Source organism: Ailuropoda melanoleuca, chromosome 2 (genome assembly GCF_002007445.2).
Source record: "Ailuropoda melanoleuca isolate Jingjing chromosome 2, ASM200744v2, whole genome shotgun sequence".
In the NCBI taxonomy this organism is placed as follows: Eukaryota; Metazoa; Chordata; class Mammalia; order Carnivora; family Ursidae; genus Ailuropoda; species Ailuropoda melanoleuca.
In genome coordinates, this window is record NC_048219.1 from 86,658,300 (window position 1) to 86,682,283 (window position 23,984).

Consider the following 23,984-nt stretch of genomic DNA (forward strand, 5'->3'; position numbering starts at 1 on the left):
ATATTGAGCTTTGCGTTTTAGCTTTGTGCGTTTTTCTCTATATATTTCACAATTAATAAGGTTAAGAAATAAGAAATTTTAGAAGTTAAGATATGTGTAAGGCATACTGGGGTAAACAGAAAAAGTTCTGCAAGGCCGAAGGTGACCTACCCTGAGGGTTTCCGCTGCGTGGCCTGTTCAGAATTGGAAGGGACCAGTATCTTGGCATTACCTCTGCACCTTGGTCAGGAATCTTTGATCTCTCTACCTCAGGGCTGTTTTGCTTTTGTTTTTGTTTTTGTTTTCACTGTAGTGAAATACACAGAACATAAAATTTACCACTTTAACCATTTCTGAGTGTACTGGGTACATTCTCATTGTCACGGCCACCATCACCACTATCAACCTCCAGAACCTTCTGATCTCCCCAAACTGAAACTCCACACCAGCAAACGACAACTGCCCCCTTTCACCTGCCCCCAGGTCCTGGCAACCACCATTCTACTCTCTGTCTTTACGAATCTGATTACTGTAGGTTTCTCACATAAGCGAAAGTATACGGTATCTGTTGTATTGGGACTGGCTTATTTCACTTAGCAAATGTCTCCCAGGTTCATCCATATTGTAGCATGGGTCAAAATTTTCCTCCCTCCTTGAGGCTGAATAATATTCCATTGCATGTACACACCACATTTCATTTATCCGTTCATTTGGTGATGAATTTGTTACTTCCACCTCTTGGCTGTTTTGAATAATGGTGCTGTGAACACGGGTCCCCACTTTCAGTTCTTTGGGGTACTTACCCGGAAGTAGAATTCCCGGACCATACGGTGGTTTTATGTTTAATTTTATTCGGGAATGCACGCACAAACAGGGGGAGGGGCAGGCAGAGGGAGAGGCAGGCTCCCTACTGAGCAAGGAGCCCGATGCTGGACTCGATCCCAGTACTCCGGGATCATGACCTGAGCCAAAGGCAGACACCCACCTGAGCCAGCCAGGTGTCCCAATAATAGTCATCTTAATGGCTGTGAGGTGACATCTCATTTGAGTTGCATTCCTCTAAAGATTAATGCTGCTGAGCAGCTTTTCACCTGCTTATTGATCTTTGTATGTCTTCTTTGCAGAAACGTCTGTTCAAGTCTTCTGCCCGTTGTTTAATCTGCTTGTTTGATTTTTTGTTGTTGAGTTGTACTGCCTTAATTTTTTGGCTATGAAACAAAGACCCAGAGAGGTGAAGTGACTTAACCAAGGTCGCCTCAGGTTCATGGCAGAGCCATGGCTACAACCGAACACTTTTATTCCCTAGGCCAAGGCCCTTTCCTACTACACCAGTCTGCCTGGCTCAGAACTAGATAACAGCCTCCAATCCTCACATTCGAGATCCATCCCCGATATCCCCAAATTTTTACTCCAACTTCAGATCTGATTATCCTGTCTTACCTTGTCTTTTTAGTAGCTCATTAACTTGGAGCCTAGCATTTTCCGCTCCAGTGGGTTCCTGTCCCTGTCCTGAGTCAGTGTTTATGACAGTCCTCCTCCCCCCCCCCGACTCCCCATGTTACTCTGGCTTCATCCACCACTTGAAGAGGCAGCCTGTGTAGTCTGCATACCTGTGGAGGAATTTATTAGGCCAGGGTCCAGATGCAGACCTGAGATAAATGTTTTACAGCAGTGCAAGGCCACTCTTCTCCGCTGCATCGAACATTGGGGCCCCACGTGATTGCTGATCTGAACTTTCTCGTTTTTCTCAGCAACCAGGTGGCAGGTCAGGGGAGGCCTGAGGACCCCTAGAGAGCTGTGAATTATTAACACTTGCAAGCTGGCTGCAAATGATACTTCCCTCTTTTTTGTTTCCAGCTGAGGGGGCAGAATACACAATCCTTTTTCAGTAAAAGGAAAACTGAGGTGCAGAACAAGAACAGGCCTGGGTTCCTGCCTGGACCAAAGTCTGGGTCCTCTCAGAGGAAGGATTTGGATCTCCACCTGCCTCTTTCTGAGAAACACAGAAAGAGAGGATCAGTGGTCCTTGGGAAATTTGGACCCCTTCTCAGGGGCCCCAGAGGGACAAGCTTGGGAGCAGGAGAACAGCAAGGAAAGTGCCAGGCACCTCAAGGTCACATCCTCAGCCAGACTCTACCCCTCACAGAGAGACCAGGGATCAGCCTATCCAAGGAGGAAGGGCCAGTGAGAGAGAATCAAGTCCAGGAGCAGCCTAGTGGCCCCAAGTCTGTGGCACGGTTTAAAAGACACCCTTGCCTAAGAGGCTTAGTCAGTTAAGCATCCGACTCTTGATTTTAGCTCAGGTCCTGATCTCAGGGTTTTGAGTTCAAGCCCCATGTTGGGTTCCATGCTGGGTGTGGAGCCTACTTAAAATGAATGAATGGATGAATGAATGAATGAATGAATGAATGAATAAAAATAAAAGGCACCCTGGCCTCAAACTATTGCCTCCTTCGGGATGGTTCTAGGGCCTCCTGACATTCCAGTTTGTAGCACAAACTGATCTGTGTACACACTGTTTTTTCCCATTGTTTAGAATTCTAACATGCCAGAAAAGAGATGCTAGCAATGCTTGCCTTCATTACCCACTGAAGAATGTACATTTTCTTCTCAGAAACCCAGGTCAGGACAAGGATAGTCCTGTCTGATCTGCCTTCAGGTGGGGTGCGGCCTCTAGGCCTGGCCAGCCAGAGGAGTGCCTGTGATCCCACGGCTGACAGGTACTCTTTGCTCAACACTATCTTTTACCTTTCCCTTAGATCAGCCTGGAAATACCCCGGAGGACAAAATGTTAGTCCCTGATTCAAAGAATTGGGCATCGGGAAGGCCTGAGGTTCCCAGGGGCTGTGGGAAGGCTGAGAAAGTGCAGATGTCACAAAGTATGGGAGGCTGGTTTCCTCAGCTCCTGTGGACCAAGGCAGAGCTTGGCAGGAGCTCAGGGAGGAGCTCGGCACTGGATTCACATAGCTGCTCTCAGGAGGTGAGAAGAAAAGGAGGATGGGGCATCTGTAGCTATAGGGCCGTGTGCTGTGTGACTTTAGTGTCCGGGAGGCAGTGTGACCCTGAGCAGCAGAGAGGAGCCATTTTCCTAGTTGTTCACACAGCAGAGCGTGGCTCTGTGGTAGAGGTGAGAGTGCACGCCAACCCAGAGTCCAGACAGCTGTGACTGTAGCCATTTCTGCCATCAGGCTGGTGTGTCCCAGAGATACCCAGGTTACCTCTGTGCAGATCAGTGGGTGGGGCAGGTGGCCGCGGTGACTGCTGAGCCAGCAGTTCTGTGGGCCTGGGCCCCTGTCAGCACAAGGCCTGGCCTGGCTGGTGTCCTCTACGACCAGAGAGCCACCAGACAGACTCTCTTAACGCACCATAGCGACCTGAGCAGATTTTCTCTGCCTCCTATTTAAAAAGACAGAACTCCAGGTTGATATTCCTGGGGAACCATTCACTACAGACTGGAAATTAGATTTGAAACTTGAGACACTCTCCCCAAGGCTTGTTCTGTCATCTTGACACTCAAAGCCCGGAAGCTGCCACCCAGTCTCCATAGTAAAACAGCCCTGACTCCCTCCTCATATATGACCAAGGACTCTGGGCAAGAGGCCAGTGGGGACAGTGGCTGGGGATGGGGACTGAAATGCCTACACAGCTTTGCTTTAAGTGCCCTCTGGCCCAGAGTTTTGGTTTCCTTCCAGAGAACTGTTGGCTGTGACAGAGGGGCCAGTTCTCCTTCTCTAGGGAAGGTGCTGGGTCTCCCACCAAGCCCCTGGAGCCATGAGGGGATGAGGCCAAGGCAGAGAGGGGTATAGATCCTTCAGCCTCTGACGTCCTTCCTCACAGTCACCTGGGCTCCTAACCGTCACACCAGTCATGAAACAGGTGTAAGCCCCAAGTCCAATCAAGGATCAGAGGTGCTCTCCCCAACCAACACCCCCACAAACACCCACAGTAAGAGCCCTGTATGGATGCAACCAGGCAAGCTTTGGCGGGAATGTGACAGAATGACAAAATTTTCCCTCTGCATGCAGATGTCGGCCGCTGGCATCCTCTTTGCCTAAAAGCCCAATATGGTCAAGTGAAATGTGGAAATTAGTCACGAAAGTTAAAGTGATCTTTGATTGCAGTGAATAGACTAGGCTCTGACTATGCTAGGCAGGGGGCAGCTCTGAGCCCCACACGGACGTGACAAGGGAACTTGACAAACTAGACTACGTTCAGAGAGAGTGACGAGATTGAAGGACACACTGACAATGCACCATAAGGAAAAGCTGAAGGAGCCGGGGACATTTAGACCTGAAAGGAGAAAGGTTAGCTAGTATGGTGAACTTTCTTCAGAGATTTGATGGACTTCCATGTAGAAAGCGAAATGAGGTAATGACATTAACTAACATTTACTGAATACTTACTATGTGCCAAGTACCACACTGTTTTCCATACATTTTCTCATTGAAACTAGCCATCGATCCTATAAAGAAGTGCTATTATGATGCCCGCTCCACAGAGGAGGAAATTAAGAAAAGTCGAGTGACTTGCCAAGGCCAGCTTATAAACAGTGGAGTCAGAAGATGAACGTTGCAGTCGGACTCCTGTGCCTGGGACTGAACCACCATCCGGACACACGTTCTGTGTGGGGCCCTCAGCAGAACGGGGAGCAATGGTTGGAAGTTAGCAGGAGGCAGATTCGAAGGCAACACGAGGAAGAATTTTTAAACCAGATATGTTCGAGAAGAATACTGGGTGGGCACTCCGGGTGGTAACGAGCCACACACCACCAGAGAGATGAAAGCACTCTGCAAGACGTATTGCACAGACAGTTTGCAAGGAGCAACTTGGTGACAGCAGCACCTCGGAGCCTGTTAGGGACACGAACACACTCTTGGACCCCCTGCAAACCTACTGAGTCAGACACTCCGTGGCAGGGCCTAGCCACCTGCATTTTAACATTGTCTGGTGACTTTAATACACACTCAAGTTTGAGAACCACTGGCATAGAAGTTCCTGCACCCTGCCAGCTACTGGACTAGACCTACAATTAGACAGAAGCAGGATAGGACTGAACATTAAACCAGATCTTCTTTTAATGTTGAGCCCTCACTAGTCATTCCCAGGACACAATGTATCAGTTGCTACATCGTGTAATTGGCCTCAGGTACCTTAGACACCCAAAGGTTGACAGGATCAGTATTTGGGAGGCTGTGGGCCAGGAGCTGCCCCGGAAACCTCCCCAACAGGAGGCAGCCTACACTCCAGCCACTTCCGTTGCTTCACTGGTTTCCAAACAAGCCCGTCAGGTTATCCCTACACCTTGTTTGCTCATATTGTTCCTATATCTGAAAAATGCTTACCCCTGACTTTTGAAATCCTACATTCTTTAAAAGTTCAATTCAAATGTCACTTCGTCCACTGAAGTGCCCAACAGTGTCTGTCACGGGGGCAGTCTCCATTTCCTCTCCCCCTCCTTCTCTTCTTCTGGGCTTTCTCTCACTTCTGTGGTACTTACAGCGCTGGGCACATTTTGCCTCATCCCGCACCTTGTCCCTCTCCACAAAGGATGCTCTCCTTGAGAACCGGCCAGCTGGTGCTCGCTCATGTCAACCCCACAGTGCCTAAGACACAATAACGTTCAGTGAGGAGGGAGCAGAAGCAGCATTTTAAGGAAATCACGTACGCAGGTGTTTGCACGACAGACAGATGCACCCTGACCAGTGAGAAGGAAGTCCTCTGGCATTCAGTTTCAAGCCTGAGGTCTCTGCAGAATTTTGAGGGTTTTGCAACAACCAGTGTAAACACGTGTGTGTCTGCTGATGCTCAAGGGGCACCAAGCTTGCAGATCCACAGTTTTGTTATCTTTGACTCCTCTTCCTGGTTGCATCACCTCTGGCTGATGAGAAAGACCGAAGGCTGTCATGGTTAACCTTCTGGGTGTCCCACAAAGACAAGCGTGAAAATATCTTCACTTCAAGGGACAGAGAAGTCATTAATTTGACCATTGTTGTAGGGACTGGGGTACCAAATACCAGGCCCCGTCCAGCAGTTCATGTCTGTGGGGCCAGATGTCCTATGGCTGTTGTGGACTGGTCCTGGGCCCAGGATGATGGTGAGAGACCTGTAGATGGAAGACAGACTCCTCCCCACCCTGATGGCAAACGCCCGTTGCTGGTTTCCCTCCCCCAGGAATCCACACATTCTGTTGTAAAAGTTGAGGAGTTTAATGGAATAAGGAGATGGAGCTGATGCCTGTCTCACCTGCTAATGCGACAATGGCTTTGGTGGGGCCCTTGAAAGGACCTCAGACCCCAGAGCACTTTTCTGATCTAATGACCACAGAGAACTACAACCCAGGAAATCCCTGTCCACACACAGGTGAGTGACTCTAGATTTGTCATGAAAAATTTCCCCAAACCCCCTTCTTCTGACACCCCTTGGGCTCCTGGGTAGCCTGGCATTGGTTGGCAATCACGCCAGGTGTTTGTTTCAGAACCATGGGGCTTCCCATTGTGCTGGGTCCCCTCCGGCACAGGGCCTAGCCTAGCCTTGCAGAAGTTAGAATCCAAAGCTTCTCACGCTCAGGCTGATGCTCTTTCCACCAAAGTGCACGACACTAGAATTCAGGGGTAATCACTGCGATCTCCTCAGCCACTGGTGACCGAGGAGGAATAGAACAGAACAGAATGGAAATGGGTTGAGGGGGTCATAGGTCAGCCATCCACCTGCTCATCCCTCCGTACAGGACCCTTTGGGCTGTACCCCCTCTATCTCCAATGCCCGCTCCCCCAGCCTCCCTCACAATCCCTCCTTCCTTCCCCTTCAGCCTGGAGCCTTCCTCTATTCTGTCCTGTCCTTAAGCAACGCCTTCTCTCAGGAAAAAACTTGATCCCCTCTTTATTCGTGAGAGCGCATGCTCTAGTCAGTCTATCACCAGTCTCATCCTTATTATGAATTGCGCGGTGAAAAATCTTTGTCCCGCAAGGTGAAGAAAACAATTGTGAAGAGCGCTTTTTCTCAGCCCCCTCAGCAGACAGAGTCTATCTCTCACACACGAAAAGAAAGAGGAAAAGGAGAAAGCAGCAGAGGGTGAGGTGGAGAAGAAAAAAGTGAACGGTGGGGGTGGAGGACGGAGAGGCAGGAAGACCCCTGATTGCTACAAAAACCCATGCTGTGGTTTTCAAAGACCATATATACCAGTAATGAAGGTGTGAGCAATGACGGAAGTGGGAGACGACCAAAGAACAACTCAGGGGTTGAGAGCTCCTTCAAAGTGCCTTCACCAGAGCCCCCAGCCTGAGAGCAAGAAAGAAGAACTTCTGCCCTGAGGTAATGAGGCCCATGGGGGAACTGGGGTCTGGGAGCAGGGATGGGACAGTTGACAGAACCACTCAGGTAAGGACAAGCTTCCAGTGAGGTCCTTGAGAACCTCTGATTTTGCAATGCCCTTTACCCTCAGGACCCTAGAAAGGGAAGTGTTACTGTGCCAACTGGGCTGCCATGCTCGCTCTTCCCCAGTAGGCTTTCAGGGATACAGGCCCCATTCTGACACCTACCTCAAATGGGAAAGAACTATACCGTATGTTCATGGGAGGGAAATCCAGGCGAGCTCCTTGAAATAACGTATCTGACCGAGCATAAATCTCTTATGCTGTTCTAAGTCCTCCAGGACTTCTTTTGTTCAGTGTTCATGGGGGATGAATGACAAAGGGTCATTCTTATCAGTAAAAAGGAAATAGTCGCTAGAGGAAAGTTACCAAGTTTTGGATCAACTCTCCTCTGGATCCCTCAAAGCCCGGCCTATGACAAGTCCCTGGGCTCCACGGAGCTTCGGGCTGGTCCTGTGAGGCACCCCTGAGGGAAGTTTACAGCCCAGATGTATGCTCTGGGGGTGATGCCAACAAGAGAGGCTTCGGGCCTACTGATGTTTTGGCAGAGTAAACTTGGGAATTCCAGTGTGAAAATAAGGGTTTAAAGACAGTTTTCCGTGCAATGCCTGGGTGGTGCGGTCAGTTGAGCTTCTGGCTCTTGGTTTCACCTCAGATTGTGATCTTGGGGTCATGGGGTCGGCCTGAGTAAGCTCCACACTCATCAAGGAGTCTGCTTAAGATTGCCCCTTCCCTTCACTCTCTCTCTCCTCCTCTCTCTCTCTAAAATGAACAGGTAAATCTTTAAAAAAAAAAAAAAAAGAAGAAGAAGTAGTTTTCCTCGGGGCGCCTGGGTGGCTCAGTCGGTTAAGCAACCGACTCTTGATCTCAGCTTGATATCAGGGTCATGAATTCAGGCCCCACATTTAAAAAAAAGAAAAAGAAGAAAGAAAGAGTTTTCCTCTAAGTTCCAGAGTAACGCACTTTAGTGGAAGACCTTTCATCTAGAAATCAGGAGCTCTGGTTGCCTCAGTTTCCCTGGTTGTAAAACAAGGAGTCTGTTCTGCAGGGGTTCTTAACTGGGGGTCCATTCATGGGATTCGTGAATGTGGGGGAAACATTATATCTTTATTTCCACCAGTTTCTAGCTGAAAGTTAGCATTTGTTTCAGTTATGTAGGTAGGCAACAAACCACAATAGAATTTGCCATCAGTAGAAATCAAAAATATTTTCAAATCTCATTACAGTTGTTACAGATTTCTCAAAATGTCACATACACTCATCACTACTATGACGTTGTGATAATTACTGATGCTAGATCTAAGGAAGCACATATACACCCTGTCACCTGTTCTAATGTTTAGACAACTGTTTTGATATAATGTGTTTCCTTTGTTATCCTTGATATTTTATTTTATTAATTTGTAAGTATTATTCTGAGAAGGAGATCCACAGGCTTCACCAGACAACCAGAAGTGCCTGTGGTGTATTTATGTTGAGGTTGAGAAGCCAGGCTGTGTGTCAAGGAGGGTATGATCATGACGCAAGCCTAAGAAAGCAGGCAAGTGCTCCAAGGGCCTCCTGCGGCTAACTTCAGTTTACTTACGAATTTCTTTCTACTTTAAGGAAGTTGGGGTTGTGGTGGTTGATGAAATCCCATCTCTGGGTCTGGGGCATCTTTTTCAGCTTGGTGGGAGATCTGCAAATGGGTATCTGCAAACAAGTATTTGTGAAGCTGACTGCTAACCTTCCAGCTCCTCTGAGAGGTTAGATCTGGGCTTAGTAGCAAAGAGAAGAGCCTCTTCCTTACAGTCTTGTACCCACCAGCAGTGGGTCCACACTCCGCAGAAAACGTCGGGCACAGATCCATGTGTCATTTAATTATTGCAACATTCACAGGAGGGAGCTTTAAACACAGGAGGAATGTGAGACTGAGCAAGGTTAGTTAACGTGCCCCAGATCACATGAAGCTTGGATTTGAGTCTGGAACTCCAGGTGCCTCGCACTTTATAAGGTTGGGAGAAGGAGGGTGTTTACCTCCCGAGGCACATCCTCAGAGTCCATAGGTCCTGGGCACCCAACATAGTACAGGGGCCCCGGGGAAGGCTGAAAGGTGACAATGCCAACCTCATCTGGACCCTCATCCTCACTGACTCCGGGGCTCACCACGTTTTATAAGAGGAGATCTGCTTCTAGCTTGTGGACCCAGAAATCCCCCCCAACTTCCTCCCCACCCCCAATACCTCTTCCCTCTATGGAGGGCCAGATGCGTTCTCGGGACCCATCAGACCGGATCTTGCACTGCCCACACCTCCAATACTAGTTCAGGTTTTCCCCAGCTACCTGCACGCCCTACCAGCGCCCCCGGCGGCTCACGGGCCATCTCCGGCTTCAACGAGAAGGCAGCGCCCTCTAGTGGTCGTAATGCAGAAGCAGCGGTGCCTGCCCCACCCGGCCCTGCCAGCATCACACGAGGGTGCTCCCTCTCCAGGCACCAGGGTCACCTCCTCCAAGAGCATCCTCTCCCGATGGCCCCCGCCTGCCCCAGGCCTCCTGAACGGCCCACGATAAACTTACACGGTCGGCTCCAGCTCGGCCCTAGGCACCGCGAAGCCCAGCCACTCCTGCATCAGTGCCTGAGCCTGCCTGCCACTCTGCAGCTCTCTTCTTGGAAGCCGTCCCTACCCTGCCGCCTCCCATCCCGCTGCACCAGTCCCTCAGGAAACACGCCTAGAGAAGGGACATGACCTTCTCAACATCTTACAGCTAGCTAATACACAGCTGGGACTGGAAGACAAATCTCCCCAGCCCATTCCCCACCTTACCTCACCACCGGCTCCCCAGTGAGCAAACATCTGTCAAGGCCCAGCTGCGCTCCTGTCTTGCAGCCTTCCCGGAACTCATTCAAAATTCCCCCTTTCCTATTCCTTGATATACTTTATGCCCTTATTATTGTTATCACAGTCTCCTTGGATTGCAGCTGTTCCTGAGTGGCTGGATAGCTGTGAGGACATGAAGACCCACATAAATTGGGAGTTGGAATCCTAGCTCCTTCACTTAGAAGCTGTGGTTTTAAGCTACTCACAACGCCTCTCTAAGCTTCTATGCGCTTAGTAAAAGTGACAATTTTTTTTAAAGATTTTATTTATTCATTCGACAGAGATAGAGACAGCCAGTGAGAGAGGGAACACAAGCAGGGGGAGTGGGAGAGGAAGAAGCAGGCTCATAGCGGAAGAGCCTGATGTGGGGATCGATCCCATAACGCCGGGATCACGCCCTGAGCTGAGGGCAGACGCTTAACCGCTGTGCCACCCAGGCGCCCCAAAAGTGACAAATTTTTAAATAACAAGAATAGCTGTGCTTTATAAGAACTAAACATAATTGTGGATGTGTTTGGGACACGGTAAATTGCCGCAAATACGACGAAGCATAAAAGTAATCATGGTTGACATTGAGCCCTTACGCTCTGCCAGCCGCTATAGCGGCATTAAATTATGTAAGTGGTTTGCATGGGTTGCCTCCTTTGACCCAAACCCTGGGAAGAGAATAGTATCACCATTTTACAGCTCAATAAGCTGCTTTTCAGAGAGGTTAAGAAACTGCCCAACATTATGCAACTAGTAAATCCCAAAGTCAGATTACAGACACTCCTTCTGACTAGAGGCTGCATAGACACACGGAGACAGTCAGCCTCTTCTTCAGTCATCTGTCTGCTCTGTGGGGCCTGACACATCATAGTTGTTCAGAGTTTGTCAAATAGTTCCATTTGTTAAGGGCTGAGCATAACTCCTGTCCCAGCAGCCTAAGGAACTTGCCTGTAACACAACTGGTAAGTCTTGAGACACAAGCAGTCTGCCTCCAGAGTCCATGCTTTTAACCAAAAACCTAGGCTAAATGAATAATTGCAATTCTTCTTTATCTTCCTTTTTTAGTCTACCTTTTATATTTAAATTCAATTAATTAGCATATAGTGTATTATTAGTTTCAGGGGTAGAGTTCAGTGATTAATCAGCTGCATATAACAGCCAATGCTCATCACATCACGTGCCCTCCTTAATGCCCATCACCCAGTTTCCCCATCCCCCCCACTCATCTCCCTCCAGCAACCCTCAGTTTGTTTCCTATGATTAAGAGTCTCTTACGGTTTGTCTTCCTCTCTGATTTCTTCTTGTTTTATTTTTCCTTCCTTTCCCCTATGATCCTGTTTTGTTTCTTGAATTCCACATATGAGTGAGATCTAATGAGTTGTCGTTCTCTGATTGACTTATTTAGCTTAGCGTAATACCCTCTAGTTCCATCCACATCATTGCAAATGGCAAGATTTCATTTCTTTATCTTCCTTTTCAGACCAGATAATACTTTGTAGCTAGACACAAAAGCATGACACTAAATGTTCAACGTTTTGTTTCAAGAGTCAGCAGGACATTCTGGTGGACACATGGAACAGCATGAAAGTAGGACAACACACAGGAGAAGGAACACAAGGTCAAGGCCAGGGCAGCAGCACTGGGGGCCAGACCATTGGGAGTTTTCATTAGGATTGTGACAAATTTATAGATAAGAATAGGGAAAATTAACAATTGTCTTTGTTTAGATTTTCTTTTATGTTCTTTAATAGCAGTTCAGTTTTTATCCTATACATCCTAATGGAAATCTTGCTACATTTTAAATTCCTGGGCCTTTTGTGGGAATTTTTTTGTTGTTACTGTAAGTGAGATTTTTTTCTTCTATCATATTTTCTAACAGTTGTATCCAGGAAAATTAATAATATTATGTATTTATTTTATAAGTGAATACCTGATTAAATTTTATTTATTCTATGTTTATTACATTTATTTTATATAAATTATATTTACAAGTTGTAAACACTTCATAATTGTAATTCTATTATTTTATTATTTTATATTATTTATATTTATTATATATTTTATATTATTTTATATTATTATTCAATATTTTAAATATTCCATACTATTGATATGCCATAATTTTTCAACCATTCTCTAATGGGTCTTCATGAACTTTTTCTAGTTTTTTGGTATTATAAATACTGTTGTAGTAGATATCCTTGTACATATATTCCAGCACACTCATGTTTTTGTTTCTGTAAGACAGAACCAAAGGTACAGGGTATATTTTCACTTAGAGTGAACTATTGCACCTATTTCCTCAGACCCTCAGAACTGGATTTATTGATCTTATTCATTTTTGTTCATCTATTGGGTGCTAATTCTGAAATTCTGGATTCTGAATTTTTAAAAACTTGCACTTCCCTGACTACTAGGGACACTGAACAGCCTCTCATTGTATTTCCTCTTTTGTGAAATGCCTACGCAGATACTCTAGCTTTCATCGTTTCTAATAGTAATTCTCTGGGGCTTTCCAAATGTAAGTTACATCAGGTGGAAATAATTATTTTGCCTCAAGATTTCCAATATTTATATGCCTTACTTTATTCTCTTGTCTAAATGCAATGACTAATGTTCCGAGAAAAATATAAAATAATAGAGGTAATGGGAAGCATCTTTGCCTTGCTCCTAATGTTAATAGAAATATATTTTACCATTTGGGGCTCCTGGGTGACTCAGTCATTAAGCGTCTGCCTTTGGCTCAGGTCACGATCCCAGGGTTGGGATCAGCAGGAAGCCTGCTTCTCCCTCTCCCACTCCCCCTGCTTGTGCTCCCTCTCTCGCTGTCTGTCAAATAAATAAATAAAATCTTTAAAAAATAATAAAAAATAAAATATAAATATCAATTTCCCTTGCCTTTTTAAAATATATATATATATATATATTTTACCATTAAATGATTCTAGAATTTTGAGATATATCTTTATTATGTTGAATAATATTCAACTATCACCACTTAGGGCTTTCATGGGAATGAATGTAAGATTTTGTCAGAATATTGACTTTCTTCTTTGATCTATTAACATATTAATATTAATGGTTTTTCTAATATTGAATCATCCAAGAATTTCTAAAATAAATGCCATCCCATTTGTCATGGTGTATTATGTTTTTAATATCTTGCTTGATTGGTTTGTTAATGTTTTATTTAGGATTTTACATGAATGTTCATAAATGAGATTGATATGTAGTCCTCTTTAGGCTTTAAGGTTTTGGTGTTTGTAAAAAGAAACAAGATTTCTGGGGTGCCTGAGTGGCTCAGTGGGTTAAGTGTCCTCCTCTTGATTTCAACTCAGGTCATCTCAGTGTTGTGAGATAAAGCCCAGTGTCAGGCTCCATGCTGGGTGTGGAGCCTACTTATGATTCTTTTTTGGGTGCCTGGGTGACTCAGTCAGTTAAGCATCTGCCTTCAGCTCAGGTCACGATCCTGGGGTCCTGAGATCGAGTCCCACATTGGACTCTTTGCTCAGTGGGGAGTCTGCTTCTTCCTCTCCCCCCTGCTCATGATCTCTCTCTCTCTCATGCTCTCTTTCTCTCAAATAAATAAAATCTTTTTTAAAAAAATGATTCTCCCTCTCCCTCTGCTCCTCCCCACACCCTCTCCCTCTTAAAAAAAAAAATGAGATTTCCTTCTTTTTCTGTGCTATCAACGTAAATAACATCAGAATATCTCAAAGAATTTACTTATAAACTATCCAAAGTAGTACTTTCTGGAAAGATAGTACCAAATAGTTTTCTGTTTCTTCCATGGGCCCTTTAGGTTTTCTCTCTTTTTGAGTCAGTTTGGTCATTTGTATTGAAAATTATTTATTTCAATGAGCTTTTCTAACTCTTTAGCTTAAGGTAATACAAAAATATCCCTTATCATTTTTATTTCTACTGACATTTATGATTATTTCTCCCTTCTTATTCCTAATTTTCACTTTCTTCTCTTTTCCTTTAAACTAGATTTTTTTTTATGATTTTATTTACTTATTTGACAGAGATAGAGATAGCTAGCGAGAGAGGGAACACAAGCAGGAGGAGTGGGAGAGGAAGAAGCAGGCTCATAGCAGAGGAGCCTGATGTGGGGCTCGATCCCATAACGCTGGGATCACACCCTGAGCCGAAGGCAGACGCTTAACCGCTGTGCCACCCAGGCGCCCCATATTCCACTAGTTTAATTTTTTTAAAGATTTGTTTATTTAGTTATTTGAGAGACAGAGAGACAGGGTGAGTGGGGAAAGGGTGCAGGGAGGGGCAGATGGAGAGAATCTCTCAACCAAACTCCACGCTGAGCACAGAGCCCAATGCAGGGCTCGATCCCATGACCCATGAGATCATGAGTGAGCTGAAACCAAGAGTCAGAGGCTTAACTAATAGCCACCCAGGCACCCCTATTTTATTTTTATTTTATTGTGGTTTTCCCCTTTTAGGGCTCTGGGCTGGAATTTAAAAGATGATTAAGAGTTTATCAGACAGAGACAGAAAGGAAGGCATCTCTGGACGAGCAGACAACATGGGCAGAAATTTGCAGCTGTGAAATAGCTTGGCATATTCAGTGAATTGTGTCTTCGGTTAGCAATGACAGTGACTGGGGGGCACGGGGAGGAAGCACTAGACTATGAAGAAATCCCACCAGGGAGTATCATTCTACCACCACCTCGTCTTTGCAGCATGTCCTCAAGATCCAAAGGCCTGATGGGAACATCTGATTAACCCAACCCCAGCTTTCAGAGGGTAGGAAGAAAGCGTATCTGGTCCTTTGAGCTCCTGAAGACAGTATCAGTGCTCTGCTTTCTACCAGCACTCACAGGGAGGTACTAAGGGGAGAAAGAAGAGTGGGACTGGTTCCACCAAAAGATATTACCATTTAGCCAGAAGAACGACAAATACCAACTACATGGAGTCATTGAAATCTTTTAAGTGGGGAGAATGCCCAATTCAGATCTGAGTTGTTGAAGGTTTGCTTTTTCAGTATTTTGAAGTAGACAGCCTCCCCATCTTACCAATGAGGAAACAGGCCAGGTGAGGTCCTGAGACTCGCCCAAGAAAACAGAATCATCAAGAGTTAGAATCAGAGTTCCCCCAGGTTTTCTACGTTTAGGAAAATTTAAGAAATACTCTGGAGAAAAGGAATGCAAAGTATCCTTCCCTGAAAAGAGGGGATAATAATATCTGTGAAGATTAAATGGCTTAATGCATATAAAGTACCTGATATGTAATAGATCCCTACAATTACAGTAGCTTTTTCCCTATTCTCATTTCTAAAATTTTTCTTATATAGGTTATGCTCTTGCAATATACTGTTTTTATTGAGGAAACTTTTAACTCTACACCTCTGCCCTTTGAACTCTGTGAATGTAATTACCTATCCAAAAAGTTATAAACTACAAACGTGTTTAAATATATTTTTAAAACACTTATACAAAGAGGGGGATTTTTCAAAAATAAAAATATTTATTTTATATGCAAGGCCTGCAATTTGCCTTTTTTGACATAATGGTATATTATTGATCCCCCTTCAGGCTCATAGAGAACTCATTCTATTTAATAATATATAATATTCTATTGTATGAATGAGTCAAAATTTATTCAACCATTTCCAATTGATGAAAATTCAGGTGTTATCTTGGTTTTGTTTTGGGTTCAAAAAAATTTGTGTTCATATTCTTTGACCCAGTAATACAATTTAGAAAAAACTATTCTGAAAATATAGCCTTCAGTGTATCCCTATGTCTCTTCCCTCTTTTCTCCTCTCTTCTCTCGAGTACACCTCACTTGATTAACTGTCTCACTTCCCAGCCAGCTGGACTCTCATGCCCAAGCCATCCTCCACCTGACTCTAGCCAACTTAAGCTAGTGCCTGGAATATGGAGATGGTCTTGGAGCCTTGGAAGGCCTTGGCTAGGAGTCCTCATGTGCTTTCAGGAAATTAAGGCCAAGGACATCATCGGAGCCAACATTTGCTTCAAGTTCCTGAGGTTGCTGACAACGTGCAGGACACTCATGGCACCTGGCAGAGGCTGCTTGGCCCTGGCCATTCTGCTGGCAATTGTGGACATCCAGCTTGGTGGTGAGGACAGCCAATCCCCAGATCCCCAGAGCAGAGACAACCATCAGGAAAAAATCCTGGATTCATGAGGAGGGATGGATCCCAAGATTTTTCCCTCTGGTGGGGAAGAAAAGGACCCACCCTCTCTTGACACTCTAATGAAAGCTCTTTTTTGTTTGTTTGTTTGTTTGTTTAAATTAATACTATCACCCTCCCCATCAGACATTCTGCCTCTGCTATGTATTGCCAAAAGCCTGGTAATCTGGTCCTCAATCTATGATTCTTTCAAGATCTTATACATTCTAAATTTATGAAATCCAGGTCTGAGATTCAGATACAATATATGTCAACTTGGGGCGCCTGGGTGGCTCAGTCGGTTAAGCATCCAACTCTTGATTTCGGCTCAGGTCATGAGATCAAGCCCCAAGTTGGGCTCCATGCTGGACATGGAGCCTGCTTAGGATTCTCTTTCCCTCTCCCTCTGCCCCTGCCCTCCCCACTCTCTCTCTCAAAAAAAAAAAAAAAGTTACACACACACACACACACGTATATATGTCAACTTTAGCGACCCATTTAACCACTGTTTATATTTAACCACCTCAGTTTATAAAATGGGAATAGTACATGGTTCTAGGGCTATACCAAGGATTAGATGTATATAAAAGCACTTTAATAAAGGTCTTACACAAGTTCCATTTGGAGTAGAAATCAAATATAAACCATTTCTGAATTGATGAATAACTGGGATTACAGGTCTCCCTCAGATATGGGTCTAGCCCATAGACTACTCTTCTAAGAGGTGGTATTTAATGTCTACTGGAGAGCCCGCAGCCCTGCCGCAACATTTCTATGTGAGTGAACTTAGTCTGCCATGTACACCTGGGTTCCCATGGCTAATTCTTCCCCCCTCCCATTCCAGAGTGCATGCACATCCAAAGCTCATTTCACCAGGAAGGAAAACGACTACGCTTGATCTGTACTTTGTGGCATAAGGAAGAAGAGGCTGAGGGGGTTATACTGTTTTTGTGCAAGAACAGGTCTTCGGACTGTTTTCCTGATACCAGCTTGGAGCAACTGAGACTTAAACGGAATCCTGGGAAAGATGATGTCAATGAAAGATCATCTGAGTTGGTGTTCACCATAAACCAAACCACACCATCGGACAGTGGGACCTACCAGTGTTGTGCCCTAAGCCAGAAGCCAGATATCCGCCTTCAGGGTCGCTTTTTCTCTGTTTTAGTCACAGGTGAGCTCTGATATCCCACGTGCCACCAGATGAGATAACAAGCAGGGTCAACAGCTGTAGACAGAAATAGTTACCTCAGGTCCTGGACAAGCAGTCTCTTTAGGGGAGGAGTCCTCCCATTACTCAGTCATTTCCCACCAGTCCCACTGCAATGGCAAATGCCCACAGCACGAATACATAAGTAATCTCATTTTGTCTTTCATTTTAAAAATCTTACAGAGTAAGCCATTTCGTTTTTATTGACACTGAGACTGGGTTACATGGAGGTAAAGCAATTTATTCAATTTGTCTCACTGACCAGTGCCAATAAAAGCAGATAGAGGTCTGAACTTTAGGCTTTCTGATTAATTCAGAGATCTCTCAGAAATGTGGTTCTATTTCTAAATATAGACACTGAGCCTTCACACTGTGATGGAGATGGATTTGAGATAAAACAGATGGTTGTCTTAATGAACATTTAGTTGTAAGAAACAGAAACCTACTCAAGCTGCCATAGGCTAAAAGGAACAAATAATAAAACAGGAATAAAGGAATAAAGCCCTCATGAGATCCAATTTCTGGAAGCAGAAACCAGAAAGCCAACAGAACCCAAAGAGTTACAGTCTCAATCTCTCTGGGGCAGCAAGGCCTCTCATCTCTGCATATTACCTTTATTTTGTGCATATGCCCCTACTCTGGTACTACCTAGAAAAAATCTAAATACGGTCAACTCCAGACTCGGCTCTATATAGGACTTCCTCATATGCCCAGCAGAGAGTGACTCTTGCGTTTCTATATTCCCAAAGGAACAAGCCTTCAAAACTGAGAATTATGTTCTAATTGGAATTCTATACGCAACCAAACTACCAATGTGAGGAAAGAATAAAGACAGACATGCAATGACTCAAAAAAAAAAAAATTGCATTCCATGTGATCTGAAAAGGCCACCAGAGGTGTGCTTCAGAAAAACAGGAAAGTGAATAGGTGGAGTGGATAAAATGGGATCCAGGGAAGTAATGACTCCAATAGGGGAAAGGAGATAAGGAAATTCTAGATTGAAAAATGGCCAAAACAGGCAATTAGTCCAAAAGGTACAAGAGAAAGAGGGCTCTGGAAGATCTTGAGGTGAAAACAGAATTACGAGATCATCTTTCTGAAGGCCTGTCACAGATTGGATGAAGGATTAAAGATATGGATATGGAAAATTCTGCCTGGTTAAAAAAAAATAAGGTGACCATCATCTCCAGGGAAACACTAAATTTTACAAAAGGAAATGTAATCATGGCACACAGGCTGGCTCTGTAATACGTTAACATTTACAGAATCCAAATCACATAAACATTAACTACAGTGTGTAATATAATGATTTGTGAAAGATGCAGAGAAGGGACGTGGGTAGAGGATTAAGAGAAACATATCCTCATCTTCTTTAACAAAAAATCAATAGATAATGCCTAAATTTTATCAAGAAGTGGTAATATAAGAATACTACTTAGGAATACGGTGAAACATCCTAGTTCACAGTGGTTGTCTCGGGGGAATAAGCCTAGGAGAAAAAGAGGACACTGCTGTTATTCTTTATGAATTTTCAAATACTGTATTTTAACTTAAGAAAAATAGAAATAAATTACACCCATTACCAAATAAAAACCTAGTCCAGAGGCTTTTAACAAATATTTTAATCATTTCCCATGGTTAGCAGTGAATCCAGGTTTTCTGCATCAGTCTAGACTGATTTTATATTTTCTTCTCTGCTTCCTGGTGTCCCCCCTCTGACTTCGTTACAGCATCCAGCACTTTCATTCTCTCCCTTAACAAACTCCCGTCTCTGTTGGCTTCTCCAACTCTCTACTTCCCTGATTTTCTGGCTGTTCTTTCTCTCTTCCTCTGCCTCCATTTCCTCCTCCCACCTCTCAAACATGAGAATTCATTCCCCAAGACTCACTCCTCACCTCTCTGATCTTTTCCCTACGGTTTCTTCCAAGTTCTCATTCACCCTCATGATTTTAACCTGTACCTTCTCGCAAACTGACCCACGAATCAACTTCTCCAGCTCTAACCTCTTCCTAAGTTTCAATTTAACATTTTCACTGATGACTGGACTCCTAGCTTCTGATTGCCCTGCCATCTTCTCAAACTCAAACCTATCCTGAGACCCTAGTTCTGCCCATGATTTACAGTCAAAATCTTGCTGCCTTTTTCCTCTTCCCCATCCAGTTACTGAGTACTGGTTCTTCCCCACTTTTATTCCTTTCTTTCTAAAGGGGTTTTCCAAGTCTTCATCATTTCACACTTAAAATTTTCCAATAGTCTTCTGACAAGCCCCTTGAGATCTGACCAAGTCTCACACATCCTGGTATCTCCTCCCACACCTACCTCAGGGCCTGGAACTGAGCTGTTACCTAATAAATGATCCATCAACTCTAAACACTATCTCTGCCTCCAAACCGAATGGCCACCTGACCTCTTTCTAAAATGTTAATTTCTACATGCCACACCACCACTGTTTTAAAGGCTTTTCACTGTCTATGGGACAAAGTCTAAATGACTTTTGCCTTGCACCAGAAGCTCTATGAAATTGCACTCTATTTATGTGAATACTCTGGGAAACTCTTCTGTCATTCTCACACTTCTCATGTTGATCGTGCATCCCACAGACACAGTACTAAGCTTGGAGAATAGAATGGGGGAGCAAAAAAGCCCTCACTCCTTATAAACTAATCTATAGTCTATAATCTAATCATTCTCTTAATACGCTCTAAGCATTTCTACTTGTGATGGTTCTCCATAAGATAAAAAATGCCTTTCCAGGGGCGCCTGGGTGACACAGCGGTTGGGCGTCTGCCTTCGGCTCAGGGCGTGATCCCGGCGTTATGGGATCGAGCCCCACATCAGGCTTCTCCGCTATGAGCCTGCTTCTTCCTCTCCCACTCCTCCTGCTTGTGTTCCCTCTCTCGCTGGCTGTCTGTCGAATAAATAAATAAAATCTTAAAAAAAAAAATGCCTTTCCCATCCTCTCAGTATATTTAAGTATCAGAGTCAGCACATATGGATGCTTACCAAATGCAGAGATGATAAAGTTCCTTTTGGAAGGTGAAACTAACAAAGCTGGACAGGTAACATATAGTATCAGTAAACAATGTCTACCATTTACTAAGTGCTTACTGTGTGCCAGGCCTTACGCTGAATGATGTATCGATTATTTCATTTAATCTTCATGGCCTTTTTGAGGTTGCGGCTATGGTTGTCATGTGAAAAGTCAGGCTCAAAGGTAATTTGGGGTAATTTTATTCAGCTAGTAAATGGTGAATAAAAATCCAGATCTATTCCAAAGCCCAGATTTTAACTTACACTAAACTGCTTGACACACTCTGGAAGATGGTTTTTAAGTGAGGCAGCACCCAAGTCCAAGGTGACTAAGCTATTTTAGCTAACAAGACTGTAAAGTTCCTTCAAGGTAGGCCTGTTTGCAACCCCAGTGTGACACCCAGATTCTGTATCTATTTTTGGCTGCTAAACTACCTCATCATCACTACCCATAAACGTTAAAAAATACTTATTTGGGCAACAAATCATGCTGAGCGCTATCCTTGGGGGATCAGAAACAATGTTCTGAGGTGATGCATATGGAGGTATTAAATGATTTCTGAAACCCTCCCCTGATCAATTAATTCTCTTTTGAACCAGAGTCCGGGAACTACACAGTGAAAGGACTGAAACAAACAGGACACCCTGAGTTCAGTCACAGCAAAGGCACTCTCAGTTCAGGCTTCCTGCAAGAAAAAGCCTGTGTGATGCTGGTCACCAGCCTGGTGGCCCTTCAAGGTATGTTCAGAAGAGCCTTAAGCACCCCAGGTAATGAGGGTGCTACACCTTTGACATCTTGATTATCCTCCAGGAGGAGAGGGTAGAAAGGAAGCCTAGAGTGGGAGTGAATTGCTGCTCAAGCCCTGGCTGCCCACAGGAAAACATCAAACCGACACGAGGGCAAAACTGGTCCAAAGGGACTCAAGACTTTATACTAACCAGAGGAAGATGGATGAAACACATTTCCCACTGGCTAGCAGGTCAGACCTGTTAGAAAAGAAAGCTTGTGGAAGAGGCAAATAAATACAGCTCCCTCTACACACTGGACCAACAGAAGTCTGCAAGTTAGGCAAGACATGTTTGCCTATTATGTGAAAATGAACAAGGCAACAGTCAGACTGGGTCTGGAGGTCGGTTTTAAAAATGCAGCTCCATGGCAAAGGGTGGTAGGCAAACTGAGTATAAACACTTGTAGGTGAGTCCTCCAAGCATCGCATCAATAGAGATCACAGTTTTCCCTATTTGATAAGAGACTGGAACTCACAATGATTTGCCATTACATTTTTGCATAATCAGTAACTGATGCAGCTTTTTGTCTGTCCTTGGCATTCTTAATTCCATTTTTTTTTAAAGCTTTCCTCCAATCAATAACTACCAGTGTTTGCATGCCACCAGAATGTAAGCTCTATAAATGCTCGGGCTTTGTCTCAGTTATCCCAACAAAGACAATGCCAGCCAGTAGTAAGCTCTTAGTAAATTTGTTTACAGAATTTGTATGATGGGTTAGCTTTAAAATATGGTGATTCTTACCCAAAATAACTCTTCCAGGCAAACACTTCCTGATGACTCATCAGGAAACAGGCACAAAGAGCTTAAATGTTGCTCCAATTCACAGGAATTAATACAAGACATTCTCGCTCCAAAACCGTGTGTTCTCAGTAATCACCTACTATATGCTAAGTACCTTCTCTCTCAACTCCTTCACCACCCTTCCCATACTAAGATTGCCTCCTTCCATTTCCAGAAGTAGGATCACTTAACACTCCCTTATCCCAGCCCCTTAACTGCAAACCATCAAAAGAAAACAGACCTTATTGTGAGCCTTGGCGAGGACCTGCCAAATATAAGCCTATGACAGTTATCAGGAGGAAACTGGTGAATATCAAGCATTCTGACCCTTTAGACCTAATTCCTTATTGAATCTAAATTCCCTCAGATAGCTGCTCTGCTAGTAAGTTACATTTCTTCATAGAAATAACAACTCTGAAAAGGAAACTGAGTCTAACCAAGCAATCTATGACCACTTACTACCTTTGACTCCCAAGTTATGCTAGAGCAAAAACTCTCTCAGCTCTTTTCCCCTTTCCAATTGGGTGAAGAGAATGAACTTCTGATAGTTGATGCCTTTTATCCTTCTCCCCTCGCCTCAAGGCTTAGCAGAACTATGGAAGAGGTAATGTTCAGTAGAATAAAAGGGCATACATTTTGTCAGGCCCAGAGAGATCATGGAGATCAAGTTAGGATGTTTACATGTGATCAAAAGGATGAGGAAGGGGCACCCTGGTGGCTCAATCATTAAGCGTCTGCCTCCAGGTCAGGTCATGATCTCAGGGTCCTGGGATTGAGTTTCCCATCAGGCTCTCTGCTCAGCGGGGAGTCTGCTTCTTCCTCCCCCTCTGTGTCCTCTCCCCCCCCTCTCAAAAAATGAATATAATCTTTAAAGGGGGGGGGGATGAGCAAGTTTTCTGGATCTCTGGGCCTCCCTCAGCTCCTGAAACCACCTTCAGTAGTATTCCTGTCCTATCACTGTGCCAGCCTTCACATGGAAAACCTACCTGGAACTTTTTAGGAGGCATCTATTTCTTCTTTGATTGCCCTACATTCCCACAAGGAGTCGAAGGGTGGCTTCCTCCCCACTTCCACCAGACCAGTCAGATTTGCTAGAGGTCACAACTGCAACTTTAGCAATAAGATACAATTGATTATAGGGAAGGGTTATATATCCTTCCTTCTTTCCTTTCCATTCCCCCCTAGTCACCAGGGTCAATCAAAAAATGAATTACATCAGGTATCTAAGTTGTATGGCAGTAATACAAACTTTCCTTTTTCTTTCTACAGCTTTGTAAGCCTTGTGCAAGAAACTTCAAAAAAAAACGTTACAGCAAGATAAACCTGACTCTCTTTAGCTTGCTACCTTTCACATTATAACATACACAGAGAAGAAAACAGCACAGGGGAAGAGATGCAAAATATGCCAAGAATCTGGGGAATGTAAGGTGGGACAAATGAATGTATTCCTTGACCTCCCCTCCTCACTGCCACAGCAAGTCTGCCTTTCTTCCCACCTCTGTCACCACTTAAAAAAAAAAAAAAAGACCAGATTTCACAAGTGGCGGGCAGACAGTTCTCACTCAAATATTGTTTAAGTACCTGGTATGAGTGTTTTGTACTGAAGAAAAAGTTTTCTTCCCCCCTCCAACACAGTAAAATAAACAAGCAAGCCAAACAAAATGAGAACACCATTTTTTTTTAAAGAAATTTTTATTTAACACTAAGAAGAGAGAAGAAATAAGCAAAGATAGGCAGGACAGGAAAAGAGCCAGAGCCAGCGACTGACTTGGCATGAAAATGAGGAAACGGAGAGAACTCGGCACTCAACAGCACCCCGCAGCGCGGCGAGA

The 23,984-nt window shown here is 44.4% G+C and overlaps 2 protein-coding genes across 3 annotated transcripts in view; one reads left to right on the plus strand and one right to left on the minus strand.

Annotated features, from left to right (window-relative positions):
* PDZK1 (PDZ domain containing 1) overlaps window positions 1-5,496 on the minus strand; it is a 49,179-nt gene extending 43,683 nt beyond the window's left edge. The window contains exon 1 of the mRNA XM_034642905.1: window positions 5,477-5,496. Coding sequence (XP_034498796.1) covers window positions 5,477-5,490 — 14 coding nt within the window. The 5' untranslated portion in view covers window positions 5,491-5,496. The remainder of the gene's footprint in view (window positions 1-5,476) is intronic.
* A 1,661-nt stretch (window positions 5,497-7,157) lies between these two features.
* On the plus strand, window positions 7,158-23,677 carry CD160 (CD160 molecule). 2 transcript variants are annotated; one of them, XM_002924569.4, is made up of 5 exons: window positions 7,158-7,290; window positions 16,148-16,292; window positions 17,191-17,517; window positions 21,184-21,321; window positions 23,422-23,677. In XM_002924569.4, the coding sequence occupies exons 2-5, from the start codon at window positions 16,226-16,228 to the stop codon at window positions 23,427-23,429; spliced, it is 540 nt and encodes a 179-aa protein (XP_002924615.2). In that variant the 5' UTR covers window positions 7,158-7,290; window positions 16,148-16,225; the 3' UTR covers window positions 23,430-23,677. The 2 variants fall into 2 exon arrangements, with proteins under 2 accessions (XP_002924615.2, XP_034499041.1); XM_034643150.1 differs by lacking the exon at window positions 23,422-23,677 and having other exon boundaries at window positions 21,184-21,788.
* Window positions 23,678-23,984: the final 307 nt, after the last annotated feature.